Consider the following 24,211-nt stretch of genomic DNA (forward strand, 5'->3'; position numbering starts at 1 on the left):
GGCTATATACTTCTCGAAGGGTGTACAATCCCTATTGGCTGTTAGCTTCCATCTGAAGTACATTATCCAATGCCTCAGTTAAGTATAATGCAGCATTTTTTCCTCACTGACTTTAAATTCCCAATTTGCAAGTTTCAAATAATTTGATTTAAAACTTGAGCATCTCTATGACAGTGGTGCAACTTCCTGCCCTCCAACTCTCCGGTGCACCCAATCTATGTGTGGGGGAGAAGGCAGGGCTCTCATGTCCCAGGATATACAGGAAAGGAAAGTTAGTAAGTCCCTGCAGTTTGAGAGCTGCATCCAAAAGTTTTTGTGCCATAATTGATGTGATGCTAATGTACATATTTAAGGGGCGATCCATTCAATGCTCCAATAAGCTACTTTGCAATCTACAGAAGTTGAGGAGAACCGGGCTCGTCTCTAAAGTCTCTATGTACATCTAAAGAGTCTTAAATGGTAAACTTCTGCCCATGCCAAATGAAGTAAATGATGAGTTGCTTGTGCTGTTTAAAACGTATGGATCTACTGTCACTGGGAGTGCCTGAAATACATAATGTGATCACAGTAGACATTTATTCTGCTAACTCTGAGATATATAGGGGAGACATTTTTCTCAGGATGCTACATAGCATTTTCATGACCTTTGGTTCTTCGGGTAATTTGCCGCGAGCAAATTGTCCACTTTGGGATGGATGATAAGGTGTTAGACTGATTTGCTCATCTTGTGGGAAGTGGTTGCCTTCCTAACTGTCTTGGCTGAGTGATATATTGTGAATTTCACGTATGCTGAAACTAATTTTAAAACAAGCTCCCCCTTCAAAGCTGAATAAATGCACCAATAGATGTGGGAGTGACTTTTCAAATTAGCATAAGGTTAAGAAGTCATTGTCAACAAACTACAATATTTTCTTGATATCCGGACCAAAACAGATCCCAAATACTAGCCTCTTCCCTATTGTGAATTACCAGTATTTTGAAAACCGAGAGAGAAAAGGAGGGGGTGAGAGGGCATTCCTGCCTATGATTTATACAGAATGGGAAAGGCCAGGAAATGTGGATGTGGGATTATGGTAGCCAACCAAGACCATTTTCCACAAACTATGGTCCCAATGCCAATTTACACATGACTTTAGTATGGAAGCGTCAATCAACCCTATCGAAGGCTTTACAACTACTGAGACTGAATCGCAGGGATTGACTTCCTCTGGACCATTTAGATCATGTGATGTACTGTTCTTACATTGTCATGAGCTTGATAAAGCCTATTGATCTGGATGTGTTAGGCGAGGTAGGGTGGTTTCAATCTTGTTGTCAGTATTCTTGTAAACAGTTTTGCTTCAATACATATAAGTCATCAAAATCAATAGAGTGACTCCCAGAATCTGGAGAATTACTAGTATATAAGAACAATTGGTTTGGTAGGGAAGCCAAAACTTTTTTTTTTATATCAATTGTTTCCTGATAACCAAGGCAATGCCAATGCATGGAGTGGCAGACATATCTTGACATGAACAAATAAGAACTTGATACTGACAAAAACAGTTCTACATAATTAAAAAGATATATTAATTCTTCATATAGACACAAATGTGATGAGATCAATTTTTTTGACTTGAGTACAAGAGTGTTAGATAATGTACTGTACACAACACTCTTCAGGAATTCCATGGAGCGGAATATACTGCTCAGGTATTCCAGCCACCATCCCAGGAACCTGAGAAATAATCTGCCCTACAGACAGCTTCTGCAGATCCGCAGAAACTGTACACCTAATTCAGATTTTTTTCAGTGAGACAGACCACCTTTTAGAATGGCTGAGAGAGAGAGGTTACCCCAAGGTTTTGCTGAGGATAGTTAGAAAAAGAGCATGGTATTGCCAACGAGATACCCTGTTGGAGGTGCACACTAAGGAACATGTATCCAATAACAGGCTAGTGTACGTTAGCACATTTAGCACCAGGAGTACAGAGATCCAGAGGATCATTAACCAACACTTGGATTTAATCTCGGATGAACTTGACACAGAATGGAAGCTTTTATATGCTTTCAAAAGGGATAGAAATGTAAAAGATTTTGTGGTCAGCTCCTATCTTAAGACACCACAAACTCCATATGTGGGGGCCCAGTTGATGTTACCACCTATAGTGGAGCATTGTAAATATCGACATTACAAGGCCTGTGTCCTTACCAAGGAAAGGAAAGAATCTACAGCGCCAATACACATAGAAGCATCACACAAATTGCAATTCAGTGGGTGGGATTCATGTCATCACAAGCACATGTGTATGTAGGAAAGATGAGGCAAAAGATCAAAACCAGAATCCTACAACACTGTTCAAGGATTCAATGCAGAACACCTTTACCACGATATCCCTTTTCTCTGTTGTGGACCTCCCACCACTAGTCCTGGAGGATTAGTCCCCTCCAACATAGTCTCAGGAGAGCCATTCCCAACTGGAATGAGAACAGCACCATTATGAATGATTTAAGATCCAAGCTCTCTATGCCTTCTTGCTGCCCTCCAGTTTGAGGTTGTCCCTTCTGGACCAGTTTTCCAAGTCTTTGCATTTCACAATGGCAGCGTTGGATTGGCTTTTGAGATCCCCTAAGGAGGGTTCATGTGATGTGCTTATTTCCACCAAACAAGCCATCAAGACTCTGGTACCTTTGGAGTACACATCAGTGCTTATCGTATCAATATTAGTGCCCGGTTCTGATTTCAGGGAAGTAGTTTTTTATTTTTTCACTTAGTTTAGATTTATAGGCTTGTGATCAAGCCTTCCTTCAAAAGCGCTGTTCTGACAGGAGTACCAATGCCACTTCCCCTCTCTTCACCCCTAGTGTTGTCTAGCTGTCGCTCCTCCTGGAGCCTATCACTGTCACAGTAGTAGAATGCTCCATGTTTGTGTACATGATTCTTTGGTGACATGGAAACAGATTTTTAGGGCATGACACCATTCATATTTGCAGAATTGCCTTCCTAACGCTTATTGTTTAGGACATTGCTTTCCCAAAAAGCTTTTTACATTGTAATATGTTCATTGCTTGAGATTGTGGTGCAAGGTATTCGGGGGGGGGGATCCGCTGCCCCCCCCCCTCCCGGAGGAGTGACCCCTGCCCCTATCATAACTTCTCTTTTCATGTTCTGGGGCACAAGGCTATACAGATACTTGTCCGGGGAAGCCCTCTCTGATAAATAGACATAGATTCATCAGTGGGGGAAGGCTTTAAACCAATCTGTTAGCATCCAGCTGCTTTTTGCCTCTGCAACAGGGAGTGGCACCTTTGCTTGTATGCAGCACAACAAAAAGGATTATCCCCCTCCGATTAATTTTTGAGATGACTTCCCCCTCCTCTAATATGGGCAGGTTTTGAGATAGGCCAACGAGGATATCAGAAGCCAAATTAATTTTTCTGATCATCACTGAGGGGCATCTCATCCAGGAGCTCCTTTGCTGTGGCACACAGATGTTGTACTGGCTGTGCCACCCCAGCAGGACTCTAAGAAGCAGATTGGGGCAGCGTGCTGGGAGACTGCTGCGGTCAATAACATTCCTGCACCAGGTGGCACAGGCAAGACCGTGGCTGTTTTCATGACCTCTCTTCTACAACACACTGTGATCAGTAGTGAAGAGGGTCACCCCTCTCTGCTATTTTGCTATGCACCATCTTGTGCTGCTGTGGCAGGATCCACCGGGCAACATGGCTGGAGTAGGGAACCAAAAGCAGCCCTGGCAAAAATGCTCAAACCATCCTCTCTCCCTTAGTTTCCTCACACAAACTCTCTCTCCCTTTTCTCTTTTCTCAATTCGCCCTCCCTAATCATTTTCTTTCAACCTTCCCCCTCTTTCTCTCTTGAAGTCTCCCCATCCCCGCAGTAGTGAACCTCATAGAACAGGGTAAAGAGAACAGGGAAAAGTGATGGAGGCCAGCAGCTGCCCTGTGCTTTCAAAACTAGCCTCCAGCCCACTGGGGTAATGCCCGGTGGAGTGAAAGGCCTGTCTGACCCTGCCTGGTAACACCTGACACAGCTCCCACAACAATCCTCAAGACTCCACCTCTGGCACCTTAGGAGTCCCTCCTATGGTACAACATCGCCTCCTCTATCCCCGGGTGGGTGAGATAGCAAGAATTCAATAGGAGATGAGGCTTGGTCAGAGCCTCTCTGTTGTGTTACTATTCTGATCACCATCATAAGCATACCCCTTCCAGGACAGGTAGCATTTTCATTGTATTTCTAGTTGCAACTAATCTACTTTAATTATGCAAATATCCATGTACAGTATACCACCTTAACAGCCACACATGCTTCTTACTGTGAAAGGCAACGTTTGTATTAAAGTAGCATCAGCTTGAGAACAATTCAGATAGTGTGCCCTTGTATGCCATATCTACCCTTCCACAATTCCCCTTAAGCGAAGTAGGTGAGGTACTCACTGTTATCTACTAGTGGCTTCCATTTGCGAGCCCACTCTTCCATCTGCTGTGCATATTGCTTCTCAATCTTGGCTCTGTCTTGAAAGCAGGCTGCAATGTCATCGCACACCCGGTAACCCTCATCCAGTCGCTTCACAGTGCTGCTGTACTGGTTTGGCTGGAAAAGGAGAAAGAAGCCTATTGTGAGTGGAAATATCTAGACTTGGAGCCTGGCCTACATATTGCACACACAAACACACACACACACACCACCCCCCTTTTTGGGTTGGAGAGATTTAAGTGATGAAGCTTTTCTAGACTGATTGAAAGTATTCTCCCATGTTCATTTACTCATCTCACTTGGCCAAAACTTGCTGGACGTGGCATATCCCTACAAAACAATCTTGGCTCACTGGTGTTCGCCATGTCCTTGAGTACCTGAGGACCTTGATGTATCTATGGAGGCCTTTCCAGAAGGTCATGGAGGATCCGTATCTAAGGATGTATACCCATGCTAGAGGATGAAGCATGAGGTTGAAAAAAAAGAGTGCACCTTGGAAACAATGCACCACTTCTCCTTGCTCTCACCATCCAGAAGCTGTGGTTGGTGTCCTCATCCACTGCCACCTCACTGTAGATGTCAGACATGGTGACCTCCTCCTAGATGTTCAAGCCTAGAAGATGGAGAGAGTGATGAGAATGAGAGCTCAAACTATATTACATTATTGCACACAGGTTAGTATTACTATGTTGGCAGCCACATGGGGCTAGCACTGTACATCTCTTGATGATAACCCTCTAACATGCCAGGATACCCTCCACAGTTCCACCTCCTCATGGTGATAATCCTCAACAGCCGCACGTTGATAACGTGCCACATGTCAAGGTGATACTGTTCCACAGCATTGTTGTTACCCATCCACAGACCATCATTATCCTATCATAATAACCTATTCCTTTGGAAAAAAGACTACCAGTTATATGAAGCAATGCATCACTAGACCAGGTCCAGTAAGTCAGGGAGAAGGGTGCCCAGTGCTAAATGATGTGAGCATTTGTGGGTCACAGTAAACATATCAACGCAAACTGCTTTGTATAAGAACAGTAAAGTACTCCAACATGTCAAGACACTGACAGAAAGCTCCTGGGAGTTCTGTTCTTAAAAATATACTAGGAAGACAAATGTTAACAAGCATTTGTAATGGAATAGGTCTTGCATTTACGCGAGTTTAAGCTATTGGCATTGTGTAAATGACAATGCCTTTTATTTGTGTTTTAAAAACAAAAACAAAAATAAAAGGCATTGTTATTTACAATGTCAATAGCTCAAACATGCTTAAATGCGCGACCTAATGCATTGCAAATGCTTGTTGGAAAGTGTGGTTTTTTTCGCACCCCTTCCCGCCCCTCCCCTTGTCTCCAGTGAACTTTCTTTGCTGGGTATGCTGAAAAGCGTCCGGGATGCTCAGACACACACACACAGAGCTCTCTGGTGAAAACAAACATGCACAGCCTACCCCCCTGACCAACGCTTGTGTTTACATTCAGCTGTGATGCCGCTGCAGCTTGGAAACGATCGCCTTTTTAAAAAAAAACAATGGGGCATATTACCAAGCAATAGCGATAATTATCGCTATTGCTTGGTTAGAGACAAAATTTTACCGCGGCGATTTTTATCGCAGATAAACCTTGGTATTACCAAGGTTTATCGCAAATGCGATAAAAAACGGCCGCAATGCATGAATATCGCTGAAAAGCCATCGATATTCACTCATTACCGAGCTAATGCTCTTAGCCATGTTATCCACCTCCCATTGGATAACATGGCTAAGAACTGCTCAGGGCAGGTGTTAGCTTTTGGAGATATTCGCGCTTAGCGCGAATATCTTCAAAAGTTGGTAATAGGAGATAGCGATGTTAGCGACTGTTTCCAGTCGCTAACATCTTGGCACGCCCACTTTGCATGTCATTAGTGATAAATATCACTGACATGCAAAGTGGGGCCAAGATGGTCGCTATCTCCTACTAGCTGTTGCTAACTGGTGTTAGCGACAGCTAGGTAATAGCGAGGTAATTTTATCTCCGCTTTCTGAGGTACAGGCTCAGAAATGGAATGGGAAGACCTGGACTTGGCGTAATGAAGGTTACCTGTGAGTAACCGGGTATTCCTGTCCTTTCAAATTGGCGAAGGGCAGCGCTGCAAAATGACTTGTGGCACTGTCCTATATCAGTTCTTTGTCAATGAGGCCCCAAATGTCCAGCTTTTTAGCACTCCTTGCCCAACAGCTAAATAGCTATTTTATTATTAAAACGTCTGTGGCTGTGCACATTCCATATGTCTTTAGAAGGTAAGTAGCTTTTAAGATTGGAAAATATCTTATCCTTTTCCAGCTCATGACTTTTTGGATTTATCATCACCTGCTGTCTTGTTTTTATTTCTGGATTAATGACTCAAACATGAAATTTATGTGAACTGATTACACATGGAGTAAATTATACAACTTCATAATTGACCAACTGTGGGAAACTGCATAGAGAAATTGCTAAGTCATATGTTTGCTTTGAGATGCAAGAGGAGCTGTTAACAATCAGAGATGTTTCTTTCTTTTTGCTAGAAAGAATTATGTTGAATTTCCTGTGCTTGTCATCTGTGACAGATCAAGAGAGGCCTTAATTAGAAAAACAGCCTGAAGTGCAACTTCACATTCAAGTGGTAATAATTATTAAATATAAACAAAAGCTGTTATGTGCAGGATAACAATCTCAACTGGGAAATGAAAGTTTTTTAAGATAGTGATTCATGTATACATTACCATCGCTGTTAAATTAAAATGGGCTTTGCTATAGGAAGCTGCCTATAATCCTTGATCAAGGTTAAAATAAGAAAATATACGTTTTTATGCCTCTCTTCCTATTTGCCCAACAATATCTCGAGTTTACCTTGAGATCAGATATCCTGCTACTTCACTTGTTATTTTCTCAAAATTGTACCACATTTCTGCAATTGTTGCTGCGCTGAAGAAAACAGGTGCATGAAATAACATCTTTAGACTTCAGAAACCACTACCAGTTGTCAAAAAGATCCCATTTGTTTCGTTAGGAAATGTGGACCACTGTACTAAGTGAAATGAGCTTCAATACAATTATTTTTAGGCATAAATCAATTAGAGCAAAATATATGGCTCTGGAATGATTTGTTTTGAGCTTTTTGACTCCTCTTGCCAAAGCACATGGATAAATATGAGCAACTGATATGAGTGTGTAGAAAACTTAAAGTGTGGCTGTGGATTAAATTAATTGGAATTCTGGTTTAAATATATGATGGAATCTTTTTTAAGATGCATATTTTACCTCAATAAGAGTACACAATTTATAAAACTAGTTTTCAACTGTTATCTACTAAAGGAAGAAATATGTGCAAAATATGAAAACAACCCAGGTTTTTTGAAAAATATACACAACTGTCTAAAATATCTTTCTAGTTTCTAGAAACATGATTATGTGAGTAAACTTCGCAAGATGAGGGTCATCTGTATAATTAGGATTAGCTTATCCTTTCTCTGTTCCAGGATCTGTTTGGGAAATTACCATTTTGATAGAATTTTTTAAAAAGTGGATTAGTGGGAGTAGATTGCGTTTACAATTTATGAAAAACTGCTAGCTGTATTGACGTTCACTGTCACAAGTGTGGGTTGGCAACCAGGAAGATGGCTGATCTTATAAGAGTAACAAGGGAAATGTAATTGATATTGTAGTGAGCACAAACAAAGGGGTGGGGGGTGGGCTTAGATTGTATTTGCATAAATAGGCAGCGCGTTTTCAAAAGACTCAGTTTGTTTCTACTATTTACACCTACACTAAGCAAGAGTAATTGTGCAATGAGTGTGGGTAAGTTCCTCTAAAAACCCAAAGTTTTTACAAAGGGTACAGAGTAAGGAAAGGCATTTTTGCACAGATAAATGTTTTTTTCATGGGATGAAAAAGAGAAAAAATAATGCACGTTTATGTTAGCCCAATGCCTGCAGAATTTTCCTTTTTGCAGATAACCCAGTTGTAAAATTAGATCTGATAGGTGTACCTATGTATAAAGATGTCCAAAGACGCTGGAGTCCTGTGATCGTGTAGGTAGCTTGTTTATTGGTAATAAAGTACAGATTGTGGTAAGTACCTGTCTAGACGGCCCACCAGAGGCTGGTTAGCTTCCTGCCCAGCCTCCTCCTCCTCCAACTGATCTTCACATTCACATGTACACAGGGTGACATCATTAACATTCCATATAGAACTAACTCAGCAGGCAGGGCAGCAGCAGTGTGTGATGGGCCTAGCCGAAACAGATCCAAGCACACCTCCCACTTTTACAATGATGACATATTCTGAGATGGTTGTATGTGATTTCATTAAAAGAAATTCATGGAAAATCATTACTGGGATACCATTTTATCTAAGCTGTTTACTGGAAATTTTCAGAATGAATATGGCATTTACCTTTTCGTAGAAGCCAATTAACTGAAAGTCGTTTTGGTTGAACTTGGCTTTTGAATGCTTACTTTTTAAGTGTTAATGCACTGGTTGCTGGTCTTACTTTCAGAAACAGTTTTGGTCAGAGATATGTATTTCAGTGCTTTACTTCAGGGGACATTAGTTTATGTTTCTATCTTTAACATTCTCAAGCACTTACTTCGGGTGCTTTTAATTTGCGGACCACTCACATCAATCCCTGCCCCCGAGGGTCCCTCACCGCACCTAAACTTCACTCATCCCTGAAGCCTAAAAACCATTTTTACCCCTAAATTCCACCATAGCATCACTTCCTACCCCTAACTCCACCCATCCTGAACTCTAAAACTCCTTTCTACACCTAAACGCCACCCATCCCATTCCCCTTAAAACAACTCAGTACACCCTAACTTCACTCATTCCTGAACCCTAAAACCCCTTTCTGCACCCAAACACCACCCATCCAATACCCCTTAACACACATCAGTACACCCAAACTCCACCCATTCCTGAATCCTACAAAACCCTCACCTCCCTTAAATACCAGCAATCCATGAACCATAAGAAGTACTCGTCACCCTCAACTACTCATCCCTGGCCCCTAAAAAAAGCTTTTTTTACATCTAAACTCCACCCCATCCTGAACCCTAAAACCCCTCAATACACTTACACTCCATCCAGTCCAGAAACGTAAAAACACCTCAGACACCTGAACATCACTTTTTCGCTAACCATAAAAAACCCTCACCACCCCTACACTCCACCCATCTCTGAATGCTCAAAACCCCTTTCTATGCCCGAGGTCCAATTATTCCTGACCCCTTATCATCCTAAACATTTCACACCTCGGAACCCAAAACCCCACAGTAGTCCTAAACTCCACCCAAGATTAATGTCATTTTATTTTCCTTAAAATTATCTTTTCTTTGGGGGGCGTGGCTTGCGCGCCGCTACAGTATGGCGGGTCGCGCTTGAGCTCCGTGGCAAGTCTGGCCCGTTGAGCTGATTTCTCCGTGTCCAGCTGCCCCTATCAGCGGAAAAGTCACCATTCGGCACCGGAACATGAGGAGCGCTGCCTGAAGGTGTTTTCATGTGCTTCTGGCCACCGGCTGCATGACTTCTGCTTAGTACTTCAGAGGCGCTCGTTTACCTCACGAGCGGCCGCCATCTTCCCGCTCTTCGCGCTGATTTCTCTTCTCCTCAGAAGCGCCGCCTGGGATACAATATTGCAGTTTGTAGCGGATGTTCCTTTCGTCTTGACACTGATGCCTGCAATTGGTAACGTTTATAATTATTATTATTTTTTTTTCTCTGCTGTATCTTTGCTGCTTGGCTGGTGATTAAGCTGTCCACGCGCTGTTTTTCTCAGGGCAGCTCTCTCATGTAGGTATAAATCTTTTTCCTACGAGCTCATTACTGTGCTCCCCTGCGTTCTTGTAGCTATGTTATTTTTTTGCTACTTGTTCTGCCTTGCATATAAGTCCGCCGCTGTTCATATCTTAGCGCCCATTGAGCTCAGTGTGCTATATCTATATTTTTTATGGTATAGTCTGCGCAGTTTTTCCTCTCCTTTTTTCCTCAAGTGGTTGTATATTTTTTCTGGAGGCTGCTTCTTTATGGCTGCAACTATGGGGCGTTCTTCGACCAATAAAGACTCAAAAGATGTTGGCACGTCGTTGAAAAGGCTTAAGTCACTGTCTCCTACGCCTGACCCTCCTCAGTCAGAAGCCGCTTCAACGCTGGACACAATCTTAGCGCGTCTCAATGAAGTACATGATATTGCGCAGTCCACGAAAACAAACACAGATTTATTACAAGTGGAGGTGGCTGCTATCAGGAATGACTTTAAGGCCCTCTCTCTTCGTGTATCCGCGACGGAATCACGAATCAGTTGTGCAGAGGATGGTATACAAAAGCACTCCAGATCCCTCAACCACTTGGAGCGCTCCATGGCGGCATTGCGCAGAGACTTAACTGAGCAGGAGGACCGTAATCGTAGATCTAACCTACGCATTTTTGGTCTGCCGGAAGATTCAGAGAAGTCATCTTCATCTATGATAGAGTTCTTATCTCATTGGATTCCGGACACCTTACAAATTTCTTTCCACAGAGACTTTGAAATTGAAAGAGCACACCGTGTTCCTACGTTTCGGTCTAAGACAGCTACCCAGCCGAGAGCAATCATTTTTAAACCATTGCGGCATCAGCATACTGAACTGATTCTATCTCATATGCGGAAAGCTAAACAAGTCTTTTGGGACGGTCACAGGATCTCCATTTCTCAGGACTTTGCCAGGGATACGGTTATAAGGAGAAAAGGATTCCTGAATCTTCGAAAACGTCTTTCTGAGATGGGTATTCCCTTCTCGTTTTCTGGTCCATCGAAATTCCGCATCACTTATAAAGGACGTTCTAGAATTTTCGAGGAGCCGGCTGATCTAACTACCTTCTTGGACAACCAGCTGGAGATCGAGATGGAGATTCAAAAAGCGACTTCACAGGCTCCTGGTGCCTCGGGCACTTGAACTGTCTCCTTCTTTTTCTCTGGATGTATTTTTCTGTAGGACTGGTTTCCTCTTCTCTTCTGGTCAGCTTCTTGGCCGACCTTAACTTTCATGGATGTTCATGATCTTTTTCTGTTTTTCTTGTGTTTCCACTCATGTTTGTTCTATTCTTCTTTCGGGCATCCACAATTGTTCGTTCCTTTTATAGCTCTCTTTCTCTTGGTACCTCTTAGTATCTCTTTACAGTTTTTCTTCTTCTTCTATTTTTCTCCACTTCTCCAACTTGTTGTTCTTTATTCTTTCTCTTTTAATCAACTTATTCTGTATCTTTCACTTGTCTTCAATTATTCTTCTCTCTCACCTCTGTCATCCTTTTTTTCGACATACTTTTCTATTTTCTTGCTGCTTATCTCTTACCAGTTACATTGCTTTTTCTGGTATGTAACATTCTCTACCCTTCTTTTTTCTTTTTTCTCCTTCTATTCTGCTCTCTTCCTACCCTCTTCTTGCACATATCTACTGTTATTTTATATAGATGTAGTGTATTTACTGACCATGTAGTTATTTGTTTCGGATCTACATATTGCTTGTTTTGCATTAATCTACTGTTCATAGTTTTCCTCATGTTTTTCTTTTTTTCTTAACAGTTTTCTAATAGTACTTAGGAATATAGTTATGTTTCTCGACATTGACTGTTCTTTAACTGTGTTTATACAATATCTTAGTTAGAGTATGTTTATTTACATTATTAAGCTGCTTTGTGGTACTGCTTTTGATTGTTACCAATTTGTTCTTTTTTTTTCCTGCTACCCGATTATTGTAGTTTTTGGGGCTATTGTTCTCAACTGTTTTTTAGGCTAATTCGGGTACCTTGCTTGCCTTTCCACGTTCTCCCTAGTATGATGTGGGCCTTTTTTAGGCCTCCCCTCCTGCTTCTCCTCTCCTTCCTCTCTTCTCTCCTTTCTTCTCTTCTTTCTTTCTCTTTTTCTTGGATTCCCCACATAGACGCTCCCGTACTATTTCTTTTGTTTGCTGACTGGCTCCTTGTATTCATGATGTTCGTCCTCTTTCTGTCATTCAGGTCGTCTTTTTTCTATTTTTATGTTTCCCTATGCCAGGTTTAAATGTATTATCCCTTAATGTTAAGGGTTTGAATCACCCGGTGAAGAGGTCAAAAATCTTAGACTACTGTAAGTCTTTGTCTTCTGATTTGGTTCTTTTTCAAGAGGCCAAGGTTACTAACAAAGAGGCGTTGTTTTTAAGGAAGGAGTGGGTTTCGGATGTTTGCTGTTCTGATGCCCTTGGTAAACGCAATGGAGTCATTACGCTGGTTTCAAAGAATTCATCATGATTCGGAGGGTCGCTGGCTGTTGTCTAAATTGTCGGATGGACAGCATGTTCTGTATGTGATGAATATCTATGCTCCTAACGTTGATGATCCATCCTTCTGGAAATTGGTCACTACAAAATTAAATGACACCCCGCACTCTGGTGATCTCATTGTTGGTGGAGATTTCAACTTACCAATGGATCCTCTTTTAGACAGGAATTCTGCCTTTCAGTTTCGTCCTCCTAAATCTCACAAACAAATGATCAACATGTGCTCCATTATTCATCTTCAAGATATTTGGCGTCTTCATAATCCCACTGGTAGTGATTTTTCTTTCTTCTCCTCGCCTCACTCTTCCTTGTCTCGTATTGACTATCTCCTGGTTCATTCTTCTCTTGTTTCATCTTCCTCTTCTCCGCTTATACATCCTATTTTGATCTCTGATCACGCTGCGGTAACTTTTACGTTGTCATCCTTTGCCCCTAAATCACGTGCTCGTTCGTGGAGATTAAATACCGAAGTATTGCATGATCCTTCTCAGGTTCATGAGTTTTCTGAAGCTATAGATACCTTTTTCCATGAAAACGAAGGTTCTGTTTCTTCCCCAATTGTTCTTTTGGACTTCTTTAAATGCACTTTCCGTGGTCAAGTTATTAAATGTATGTCCAAACGTAATGCAGATATTAAAAAGGAACTTACGGATTTGTCTTCTGATATAAAATCTCTGGAAGCTTCCTTTAGGCAATCTAAGGATCCAACTTGTTTACAACAAATAAAACTGCTAAAATACAAATATAATACCATTGTTACTAAACGAGCTTATATTGGGGTGCAAGCCCAAAAATCCAAGAAGCTGTTATTAAAAAATCGGGCTGGGAAACTTTTGGCGGCTACGTTAAAATTTCAGGATTTTTCTTTCAAATCTTCGCAAATTTCTTCCATTACTGACCACACAGGCTCTAAAAAATTCCAAACAGGGGAAATTCTTGACGTTTTTCGTGATTTTTATAATAAGTTATATACTCCTTCTACTCTTTCCTCTTTTGAACAATGTCAAGATTTTTTAATTCGGTTCCGATTCAATCGGTCTCTGATGCTGATCGCTCTATTTTAAACAAGCCTATTTCCCCCGACGAAATCGTGTCTGCGATTCAAGCTACTCGTTCTGGCAAGGCTCCAGGCCCTGATGGTTATCCAATTTTATTTTATAAAACTTTTCTCCCTACGCTTGTCCCCAAATTGAAATCTGTCTTTGACTCCTTTGTTAAGGATGGAGCTGTTTCTGGTACGGCTGCTGAGGCTACCATAGTGGTGCTCCCGAAGGAAGGGAAGGACCATTCGGATCCTAAAAACTTCCGACCTATTTCTCTCCTTAACATGGAAGCTAAGATTTTTGCTAAAATCCTGGCCAGAAGATTAGAATCCTTTATCCCTCACCTTGTGCACCCTTCCCAAACTGGTTTTGTGAAAGGACGTCTTGCGCGAGACAATGTCCGCACATTCTGTCATATTCTCGGTGCGGCTAAACGATCTCATCTTCCCGCCGCGGCTGTGGCCCTTGATGCGGAAAAGGCCTTTGATAAGGTCTTTTGGCCTTTTCTTCGTGCTGTTTTGTGTGCGCATAACCTAGGCGACTCTTTCATTAATATGGTGATGTCCTTATATTCTCAACCTAAAGCTAACATTAGAGTTAATGGTGCTACGTCGTCGTTTTTCAATCTTAGTCAGGCCACTAGACAGGGATGTCCTTTATCCCCACTTTTATTCTTACTATCTATTGATCCCCTTCTTCGTTTGATTGAGTTACACCCTGACATCAAAGGTTTTTCTTTTGGGCCTCACTGTATTAAAACTGCTGCATACGCAGATGATGTTCTCATCTTTTCAGATGATATCGCTTTGGCAATCCCTGCTATTTCTGACACCATTTCCTTATTCTCTTCGGTTTCAGGGTATACCCTCAATAAAGATAAGACGGAAATGTTCCCTTTGAATGCCTATTCTTTCCCTTCTCATATGGGCTCAGCGGGCTTTAAGTGGCAGTCTACACACCTGAAGTACTTAGGAATTTATTTTTGTTCTACTCTGTCTGCCACCGCTGCCTATAATGAATCCCAGATTATCCTTAAAGTGCGTCGTCTTTTGGATACATGGTCTCCGAAACATATTTCATGGTGGGGTCGCCTTCAGACTCTCACAATGATGATTACGCCGATTATTAATTTTGTTTCATCCATGATTCCCCTCAAATTGTCAGATTCCTTCTTTCGCGAAATCGATACTCTGACTTCTAAATTTTTGTGGAATGACAAACGTGCTCGCCTTGCATACAAATTTTTGCGTCGCCCTTGTGATATGGGAGGTTGTAATTTTCCTGATTGGGAACGATACCAAATTGCCTTTTTGGCCTCTCAAGGTGCTTTATGGTTCTCTCCGCCGCCCCTTCACGTTCCCTCTTGGCTGCTAATAGAACAGGAACTAGCATCCCCTTTGCCTCCCGCCTCTTTTTGCACCACTTCTACTTTCCATATCCTGTTTTCCCGTGCTATCATTCTCGATACAATTGCTGCGGTCCGAAAAGTAGACAAGAAGGTGGCGATTCCTTTGCATAAAACTAGGTGGTCATCTATCTGGCGAAATTCCAAAATTAAGCTTATCACTACTCCAAATCTCATGTCCTATTGGGCAGGTAAAGGGATTTCTCTTGTCAAACATCTCTATCGTGCTTCTGATGAACCATTACCTTTCTCTACCTTGGCTCAAAAACATTCTTTAACAAACCTGGATTTTTATACTTTTCTTAAAATTAAGGTGGCCATTGCTAAAGTGCGTCTTCATCCTACTTCCTCTACAATCTCACTTTTTCAGCTATGGATTAAATCTGGTCATGTCGCCTCCAAAATTTATAAATTTTTGTCTTCTGCTTCACTTCCTGCACAGACCGTTGCTCAACAGAAATGGCTACATCATTTTGACCATGCTATTACGGAGCATATAGCCCCTGATACTTGGCAATCAATTGGTAAATTTTCTCTCCGTAATAAGATCGCACCTTCTTTAATGCAATCTACGTTTTTCTCTATTAATCTTCTCCATTGGACACCTGTACGTCTCCATTCGCTTAACCTTAAAGATGACAACTTATGCTGGAGCTGCGGTTTGGTGGCAGGCGACTTTCCTCATATGTTTTTCCATTGCTCCTTGCTTCAACCTTTTTGGAACCTCATCCAGAAGCATCTCTCTCTTATCTTTGGTTTTGAGCTCCAACTTTCCTTCCCCTTAATCGTATTAGGTCCACTGGCGGCCCCTACTCCTCTCCCTTTAGATCCATTGGAGTTGCAGTTGCTAGATCTTCTCCTGACTGTAGCGGTGAAAATTATTCTTATGGAGTGGAAATCCTTTTCATCGGTTTCCTATCATACGTGGTGGGCTTGGGTCTCCTTTTTACGCAGTGCACACACTTCGGTTGATCAAGCTCACCTCTCTCCATCTATTTCTAGTGGGGTTTGGCATGCTTTGGATGATTATATGGAGTTGTCTTCCAAAGGGTTGGTTCCTCAGTTTCCTTTTGATGTGTTTGCATAATTGTTGTCTGCTATTTGGTCTCTAGGCTGGGGTTGTCCTGTGGGAATTCGTCTTTTCTCTTTTTTCTCTTCTTGCTTTCCTGTCTTCTTTCCTATTCATCCTCTCTTTACTCTTTCCCTTTTCTCCTCTCTTCTTCTTTTCTGTTTCCTCCCCTATCCCCTTCTCCACATTTTGATAAGTGATACGTTTATTTTATTGCCTTGATAGAGGCTTTAACTTGAATGCAATTTATACCTCTCACAGGCTAATGTCCCTTATGTCTATATATTCTCTTAGTTTACCTATTAATTTTTAGCCCTTTTTGCATATGTCTCTTGCATCGCTTGTATCACTTGTATTGTATTCCATATTCATTATCCTTACCGTTACTCTCATTAATAAAATTTTCTTGAAATCAAAAAAAAAAAAAAATTATCTTTTTTTTAAAATGTTTCCTTTAATTTTCGATTTTTTTGTATTTCCTCAAAATTGTCTTTCCTTGGAAATTAAATTTCCGAGATTTGGTATCCTCCAATGGGGTTTATCAGTTTTCTTTTTCCACTAATTCACACATAATAATCTGAGAGACATGTAGAAGCAAAACCCACCACATCCCACTCTTTTACAAAAGTGCCTGCACATTTAGGCACATATTTATAAAGGCATTGTTTCACCCTTGTGCCACGCCACTGAAAGGGCGAGATTTTGATCGATACCTTATATCTATTGATCCAAACCTCGATCTGGTCGACTGAACCTTTATTGCCTGTCTTGGAAGGAAACAGTACACCTATCTGCAAATTAGTTCACCCAAGAAAGGACTCTACTCTCAAAGATCACGGACAACTTCTAGGTTTCAAAAGTTTATTGTAAAGATATAATGAGCTGCAAATACAAGCATCTCAGAATGAGATTCACGAGATACACAGGTCCAATTACATACATGTGCTCTCGAAAAGCCCTCAGACGAGCAACGGAAATCACTAACACAAGTTCTAAAAATAGCAAAGCTATCAGCATAGACGCATATCTCTCCTTCATTTAGGTTGGAGGAAAACAAACACAGGTTAGGCGTCCCTACCCTGTTCTAGATGGTATCCCTACTTAACCAAATCCCAACCTAACAAAGGTGTCAGCAATGAATGACCCCCAAGGGAAGTCACCCACTCTAAGTCTCTTGGTGAAAACCTAAAGTTCTCCAGTCATGACCCCTCACTGCCTACCCATCCGCTCTCTAAAGGGTCCTCAGGTCTCTGCTCTAACTCCACCCAGGGGTGCTGTCCCTAATACAAAACAGTCAACAACATTTGAGACGCCCCTTGCGAAACGCCTCTCACGTGGTGCAACTTCAGGCTTTTTCCATGATGCTTTGTATTGGGCCTCAGACGTTAGAGTTGACCTTGCTTCTCAGTCTCTTCTCCGGCCCGCTGATACCCCTTAAACATTCCAGAACCCTCCTCCATGTCTGGGCCGTCTACTGAACAGACCTCTATTCATTCACTTATAATTGGATCCCCCCTTTCCTGTTGCAGACAGATATCTGCCGCCAAGAACCCAACTCTCATAGACTTCTAAAAAGGCTTGCAACATTTCTCAGCCCAGACATGTACGTGTAAATCACTGCTAAAACATTTCAGGCCTACAATATTTCACATTATGATTATAGCATTCAATTTCTTCATTTAATTAAAGCATGTTAAACTCTTATTCCATTATTTAGAAAACATTACTCTAAATCATGGCCCATTAATGCAATGACCAAAAACGTTAAACAATCTGTGTCGTGAAAAGAAACACCTTCCCTTTTAGCTCCAGCTCTGGCCCTGAGGCCTACCACGTTCTGCGTTTTACCACAGACCATCTTATATGTTAACAGCTACACGACATAGATTCAAAATAATCACGTCTAATAAAATCATATAATGTCACACATTTCTGTATTAGTTCCACTTCTACTTAAATCTCTATATTAGCTATACATTTAGAATATAATTTCAGATACTATTAGCACTCATGGCATTTCTCATCATGACTTGTGCTTACTATAGGTAAGTGTGATGTACTCATACATTTATATCAGTTTGCGCTCTCTCAGTTCCCCCCTTTGATGACCTCTCGGGGTCATCACTAACATTTAAACTGCAGTTATTGCTGGCATTCTCTGTGCTTCCAGAGCTCTCAGGCTCCTGTACTGATTATCTTGTATGGCAGCCAATCTCTGCAACTGTTCTCTTTGGGCCCTTTCTGACCTTCTTGCTCTGTACCATTTGAATACCCTCACCAATCCCCACAATACTATCCCACAGATCAATATTATGATGATAGGCTTTAGGATATACCAAATAAAGCTTTTGCCTAAGGTGGAAAACCACCCTCCAACTGTACTCATTCCGTGGCCCACCTTTTCCCAGACATTTTCTCTACTCAAGTCTTCGATCTCTTTGTGTATATTAGTTATGTTCTTAATAACTTTCTCAAGGGGTTTTGAAAGGTCTGGAATGTAAGTGCAACATTCCTGAACCTTCAAAGCCTTACAGACTCCGCCCTCTTTTGCTAATAAGACATCTAATGCAAGCCGATTTTGAAGAACCATAGCCCTTATCGATTGCATCTCTCCTTCTACCAGCATTAAGGACTGAGCAGTGCTGGCAGACAACCTGTCGACAACTGTTGCCAGTCGTCTAATTTTAACATCATTAAGGATTATTCCCAAAAGAGGGAACATAGCTCCAAAGACATCTCCAACCATTTCTGCATCGCCTAAATCTCTCCTTCCCCTCGATGATGTCTGGCCCTCAATGATCAATAAGTCTTGTGCATGATATATTTTGGGGAAGACAATTGCCAAGTAACATGATCCATACCAGTTGTCAGGTAGTCTCACGTAAGCATTTCTTCCACATACAAAATACACATTTGGAATCACTTGCATTCCCTTCAGGAAATCCTTAGTGTAGTACTCTAAATTAAAAGCATGTTCACAGTCAACTTCACCCACGTATACATTTTCATAATACGTTTTGGCTCGGTGAAGACATAACTTTCCTTTCTGCGCTTTATCTAAAGCTATTGGACCACTACTACCCTTTCTCTTATGTGACTTCTCTTCCTCGGTCCAATCTAATTTCCCTTGTCCTGATTTTTTCAAAATCTTTTGTCTCCTGTAACGATCATCCACCTGCCCTATGAACTTTTTCTCGACTTCTGACACCTTGCATGTCAGATTATTTCTACGGGCATGTGAAGTATCTAAGGTAATCCAAGGAATGAAGAACTTGGCCAATCTGTCTTCACTCTTCCAGTAATCCCATTTATTCATCTGCTTATAATTCGGGACTTCTGGCAACACAGAATCATAATTGGAGAAATAGTATTCAAAACTATCTCTCTCATAAAATATACTAAGCAATAAGCTACATGTAATGCCATATGTCAGAGGGAGGTGATGATATCGAATTCCCTCATCTACAGACGCAGGCAACTGCATGCAGACGTAGCAATCCTTAACCTCCATGGCATCCACGTATTCATACAAAAGTTTAGCATAAGCATTTGACCTAAAGTCTCCTTGGGACTCGTCTACATGTAACCTGCGGGCTTCTGCAGCCAATAACGCTTTCTCTTGAGTGTTTTCCCTTTTCTCACCTGCAACAGTGGGTGTAAGTGTTACTACAGAATTCGCATCAGTTACCTTTACCTCTTCCTCATGTCCCTTTACATAAGAAATTGTTACCACTAAAGCTATTAATATTATCACTCCTACTATTAGTGTACCTATTATACATTTAGCTCTGCGGTTCGGGGTGCCGGCCTCCATTTCGTCAGACAATCTAGCTTTTCCCTTTCTCTTTGCAAAAAAAGTTCTTTTCCTCTCGTTCCTTTACAGTCTCTTTCAATCCTTTTCTTGTCTTTAGAATCCACACAGCTGGAGGCTGACAGCCTTTTTCGCAAAAAGTCCTTTCACAGTTCAAAAAGACAACCCTAGCCCTTCTCCATCCACTCAAGGGGTTCCCTAAAATTCTCTGCTTCCTGGGCGCTAGGTAATCTTCTTTTCTTCTACTTGCTTTATTTACAAAGTCCTTTAACAATCGACTATTAGATTTGTGGTTGCAGCTTCAATAGCATAGTTCAATATTTCCATGCGAAGAGTATGCTCTTCATGTGCTGTTATCGTGGTACCAAAGTCGGGGAATTTCAATTCTGTAAGAAACATGTGTTTTAACTTGCTGAGGCGGGGAGGTCTGGGGAGCACGAATGTTAGTGACCCTTCTTGTTCGACACCGGGTACCAACAGTTGTATTTCCACGGTGATAATGGGCTCAGAACTGGACACCACCACCGCTCGGATCCTCCCTGTCTCCGGTTTCACAGACATTTGTCGCCAGATATGTCCACTCAGGTGTGGAGTATCTTCTGTTAGGCACACGCACTCTTCTTGACCTTCTTCGGTCTGGTGCTTCAGCGCCCTGAGCACCTTCTTCTGGGTCTGAGTCTTCTGATATCGGAGGAAGGGTTGCTTCTGGAGTTGACCTCAGGCTAGAACTTCTTCTTTGCGGCCAATTTGCTTCTCCACGTGCCCTTCTACTCCTTCTCCTTCTGGTCTGTTCTCGCTCTCTTTCAGACCTGTCAGGGTCAGACTCGTACTCCCAGCTGTCTTCTCCTTCTGTAGCGTCTTCTGTTTCGCTGTTGTACTGACCGTCCTCAGCTTGGTCAGACTCGTTCCCTGCTTCCACTGGCACCTCTACAGCTTGGCTAGCCCCCTCTATGGCTTCTTGGTCCTCTGCTGGACGTCCATTCGAGAGAGGAGCTGTTTCCAGAGGTGCTGGAACCCTTTTCGTATGCGACGCGTGTATCCAGTTGGGCAGGCCTCCCACCTTTACAGCTGTACTTGTGATCAGGATGACCTGGTAGGGCCCACGCCAACGAATATCCAAGCAGCTTCTTCTCACATGTTTCTTCACCAGGACCCAGTCCCCAGGATACAGGTCATGGCAAGGGCCCTGGCACGCTGGAACCTCTGCAGCCTGCACCTGAAGGGACACAGAACGCATGGCGTCAGACAGCCCCTTACAATAGTCCAGGATCATATCATCTGTGATATTTAACAGTGCAGTAGCTGGAATAGATGGCAGTCTCATTGCTCTCCCCATTAACACCTCATGTGGTGACAACCCTGTTCTTCTGTCTGGGGTACTACGAAGGCTCATGAGTACTAATGGCAGGGCGTCAGGCCAATTCAGGGTCGTTGAGGAGCAAACTTTCGCTATTCTGGACTTGATCGTGCCATTAATTTGTTCCACAATTCCTGAGGCTTCTGGTCGGTAACTGCAATGGAGTTTTTGGTCTATATTCAGTGCAACACAAATCATCTTCACAAGCTCGCTGTTAAAATGTGTTCCCCTATCTGATTCCAAAAAGGCCGGCACCCCGAACCGAGGGATAAGTTCTCTAAGCAGTAACTTAGCCACTGTGAGGGTGTCGCACCTACGTGTAGGGTATGCCTCAACCCACCTGGAGAACACACAAACAACCACCAGGACATAGCGGAGGCGGTTGCATCTTGGCATTTCAATGAAATCTATCTGCATTCTGTTGAATGGACCTCCAGACCTTCCTATGTGACTTAGCGCAACTGGTGTTCTTTTCCCTACATTCAGCTGCTGGCAGGTCACACAACGCTGGCACACTGCTTCTGCTGCTATTCTAAACTTAGGATTGTACCAAGTCTGTCTAAACACTCTCAGCATAGCATCTCTCCCTAAGTGTACGGGACCATGTATGAGTCTAGCCATTGGACTCACCATCTCATTGGGCAACACTGCTCTGCCGTCTGCTGAGACCCAAAAATGAGTCTCACCCATTACACATCCTGCCTTTTCCCATGTTTCCTTTTCTGAATCAGGAGCATTTTCTTGCATGGTTGACAGTTCATCCCAAGTATCAACAGTTTCCAGTATCATGGCTAATTCAGTTCTCACATTTATTCCACCCACATCCACCTCTGTGAAAGAGTAACCTTGTTCTGCGCAATACCGCGCAACTTCATCAGCATATCTATTGCCTTTCGAAACAAAGTCCTCATTTTTGGTATGTGCGATGCACTTTACAACTGCGATACTTGCTGGACATTGCAATGCTTCTAACAACAAGCGCACAAACTCTCCATTGCGAATGGGAGAGCCTGAAGAAGTCATGAACCCTCTTTGAGACCATAACTGCCCGTAATCATGAACTACCCCAAACCCGTATTGGCTGTCGGTGTAGATGGTGACTCGAATTTGATTGCCTGCTAAGCAAGCACGTGTTAGGGCAATAATCTCGGCTACCTGAGCGGAGTGTACTCCTTCCAGGCACCCAGCTTCCACAACTCCTTCAATTGTACAAACAGCATAAGCTGCTCTCAACTGCCCAACTTCGTCTCTTACACATGAGCCATCGACAAAGAAAACTTCATCTGGGTCCGTCAGTGGCTCATCCACGATGTCGGGTCTGGGTTTGGTGCATAGTTCAGTCACATCGAGACAGTCATGGTCTGTATATTCATCATCATCATCAATATCATTTGGAAGTGGCATTAAGGTAGCAGGGTTCAAAACAGAGCATCTCTTGAGGGTCACGTTCTCTGCAGCAAGAATAACTTGCTCATAGCGCGTGAGCCTGCTATTGGTCAGATGCTGTGTTTTGGTCCTGGTCATCAACAGTTCAACAGAATGTGGCACGCACACCTCTAACGGGTGCCCCATAACAATATTTTCACATCTCTCAATGCTGACACCCGTTGCAGCAACGGATTTGAGACATCCGGGCAACGCTGCGGCTACTGGGTCTAAAGTAGCCGAGAAATAAGCAACTGGTCTACGGGCATTCCCATGGATTTGGACCAACACAGACAACGCACAACCTTCTCTCTCACAACAGTAAAGAAAGAATTGTTTATTGTAATCAGGCATTCCCAATGCCGGAGCACGACACAGGTCCTCTCGCAACTGTAGGAACGCCATCAAACAGTCTTTGTCCCATGGTACCGGATCACTCACCTCTTTGTGCGTCAGTTTTTGCAAGGGCTTTGCTTTCAGTGAAAAGTTCACGATCCACTGTCGGCAATAACCCACCATCCCTAGGAACATCCTGACCTCTCTCTGTGTCTGAGGCGCGTTCATTTTCATGATCGCCTCTATCCTGTCTGGTGACACCTTTCGTTTGCCTTTCTCAATTCTGTGTCCCAAGTACTGCACTTCTGTCAGGCAGTACTGCAATTTTCCCGGGGACACCTTGTGCCCATTGGCAGCTAGGTGATTTAACAAAGCAATGGAATCTTCCCTGCAAGCTTCTTCTGTTTCTGACGCCACAAGGAGGTCGTCTATGTACTGGACCAGAACTGACTTCTGGGGCAGCACTAGACTTTCAAGATTTTTCTTCAGAAGCTGGTTAAAGATCGATGGACTCTCTGTATACCCCTGAGGGATACGACACCATGTTAGGACGCGATTTTCCAGCTTAAATGCGAAAAGAAAATGGCTATCTTCGTCCAAAGGGATCGAAAAGAAAGCCTGACAAAGATCTATCACAGTGAACCACTCTGCTTGGAATGGAATCTGAAACAGTATCACTGATGGATTCGGTACCACTGGACAACATGAAACGACTATGTTATTAATCTTTCGAAGGTCCTGCACTATCCGAAATTTCCCATTTGGTTTCTGCAGACCCATAATCGGGGAGTTACATGGACTACCCACGATTTCTTTCAGTATTCCCTGTTTAATCATGGACTCGATCACGGGTTTTATGCCTGCAATCGTTTCTGGAGTCAATTTATACTGGGGTGTTCTTGGGAACTCAGCATGCGGTTTCACTACAATTTTCACTGGGTCCACCCCTTTGACTAATCCAATCT

At 42.5% G+C, this 24,211-nt stretch overlaps 1 protein-coding gene across 5 annotated transcripts in view; it reads right to left on the bottom strand.

The window, feature by feature from the left end:
* The window catches only part of LOC144770566 (protein kinase C and casein kinase substrate in neurons protein 1-like), a 232,088-nt gene that overhangs the window by 65,542 nt on the left and 142,335 nt on the right, over positions 1–24,211 (bottom strand). For all 5 annotated transcript variants that reach the window (XM_078655199.1, XM_078655198.1, XM_078655195.1 and 2 more), the window contains exons 2-3: positions 5,008–5,093; positions 4,441–4,597 (exon numbers count right to left, since the gene is read on the bottom strand). In XM_078655199.1, coding sequence (XP_078511325.1) covers positions 4,441–4,597; positions 5,008–5,067 — 217 coding nt within the window. In that variant the 5' untranslated portion in view covers positions 5,068–5,093. The remainder of the gene's footprint in view (positions 1–4,440; positions 4,598–5,007; positions 5,094–24,211) is intronic.

This window comes from Lissotriton helveticus, chromosome 7 (assembly GCF_964261635.1).
Source record: "Lissotriton helveticus chromosome 7, aLisHel1.1, whole genome shotgun sequence".
NCBI lineage: Eukaryota > Metazoa > Chordata > Amphibia > Caudata > Salamandridae > Lissotriton > Lissotriton helveticus.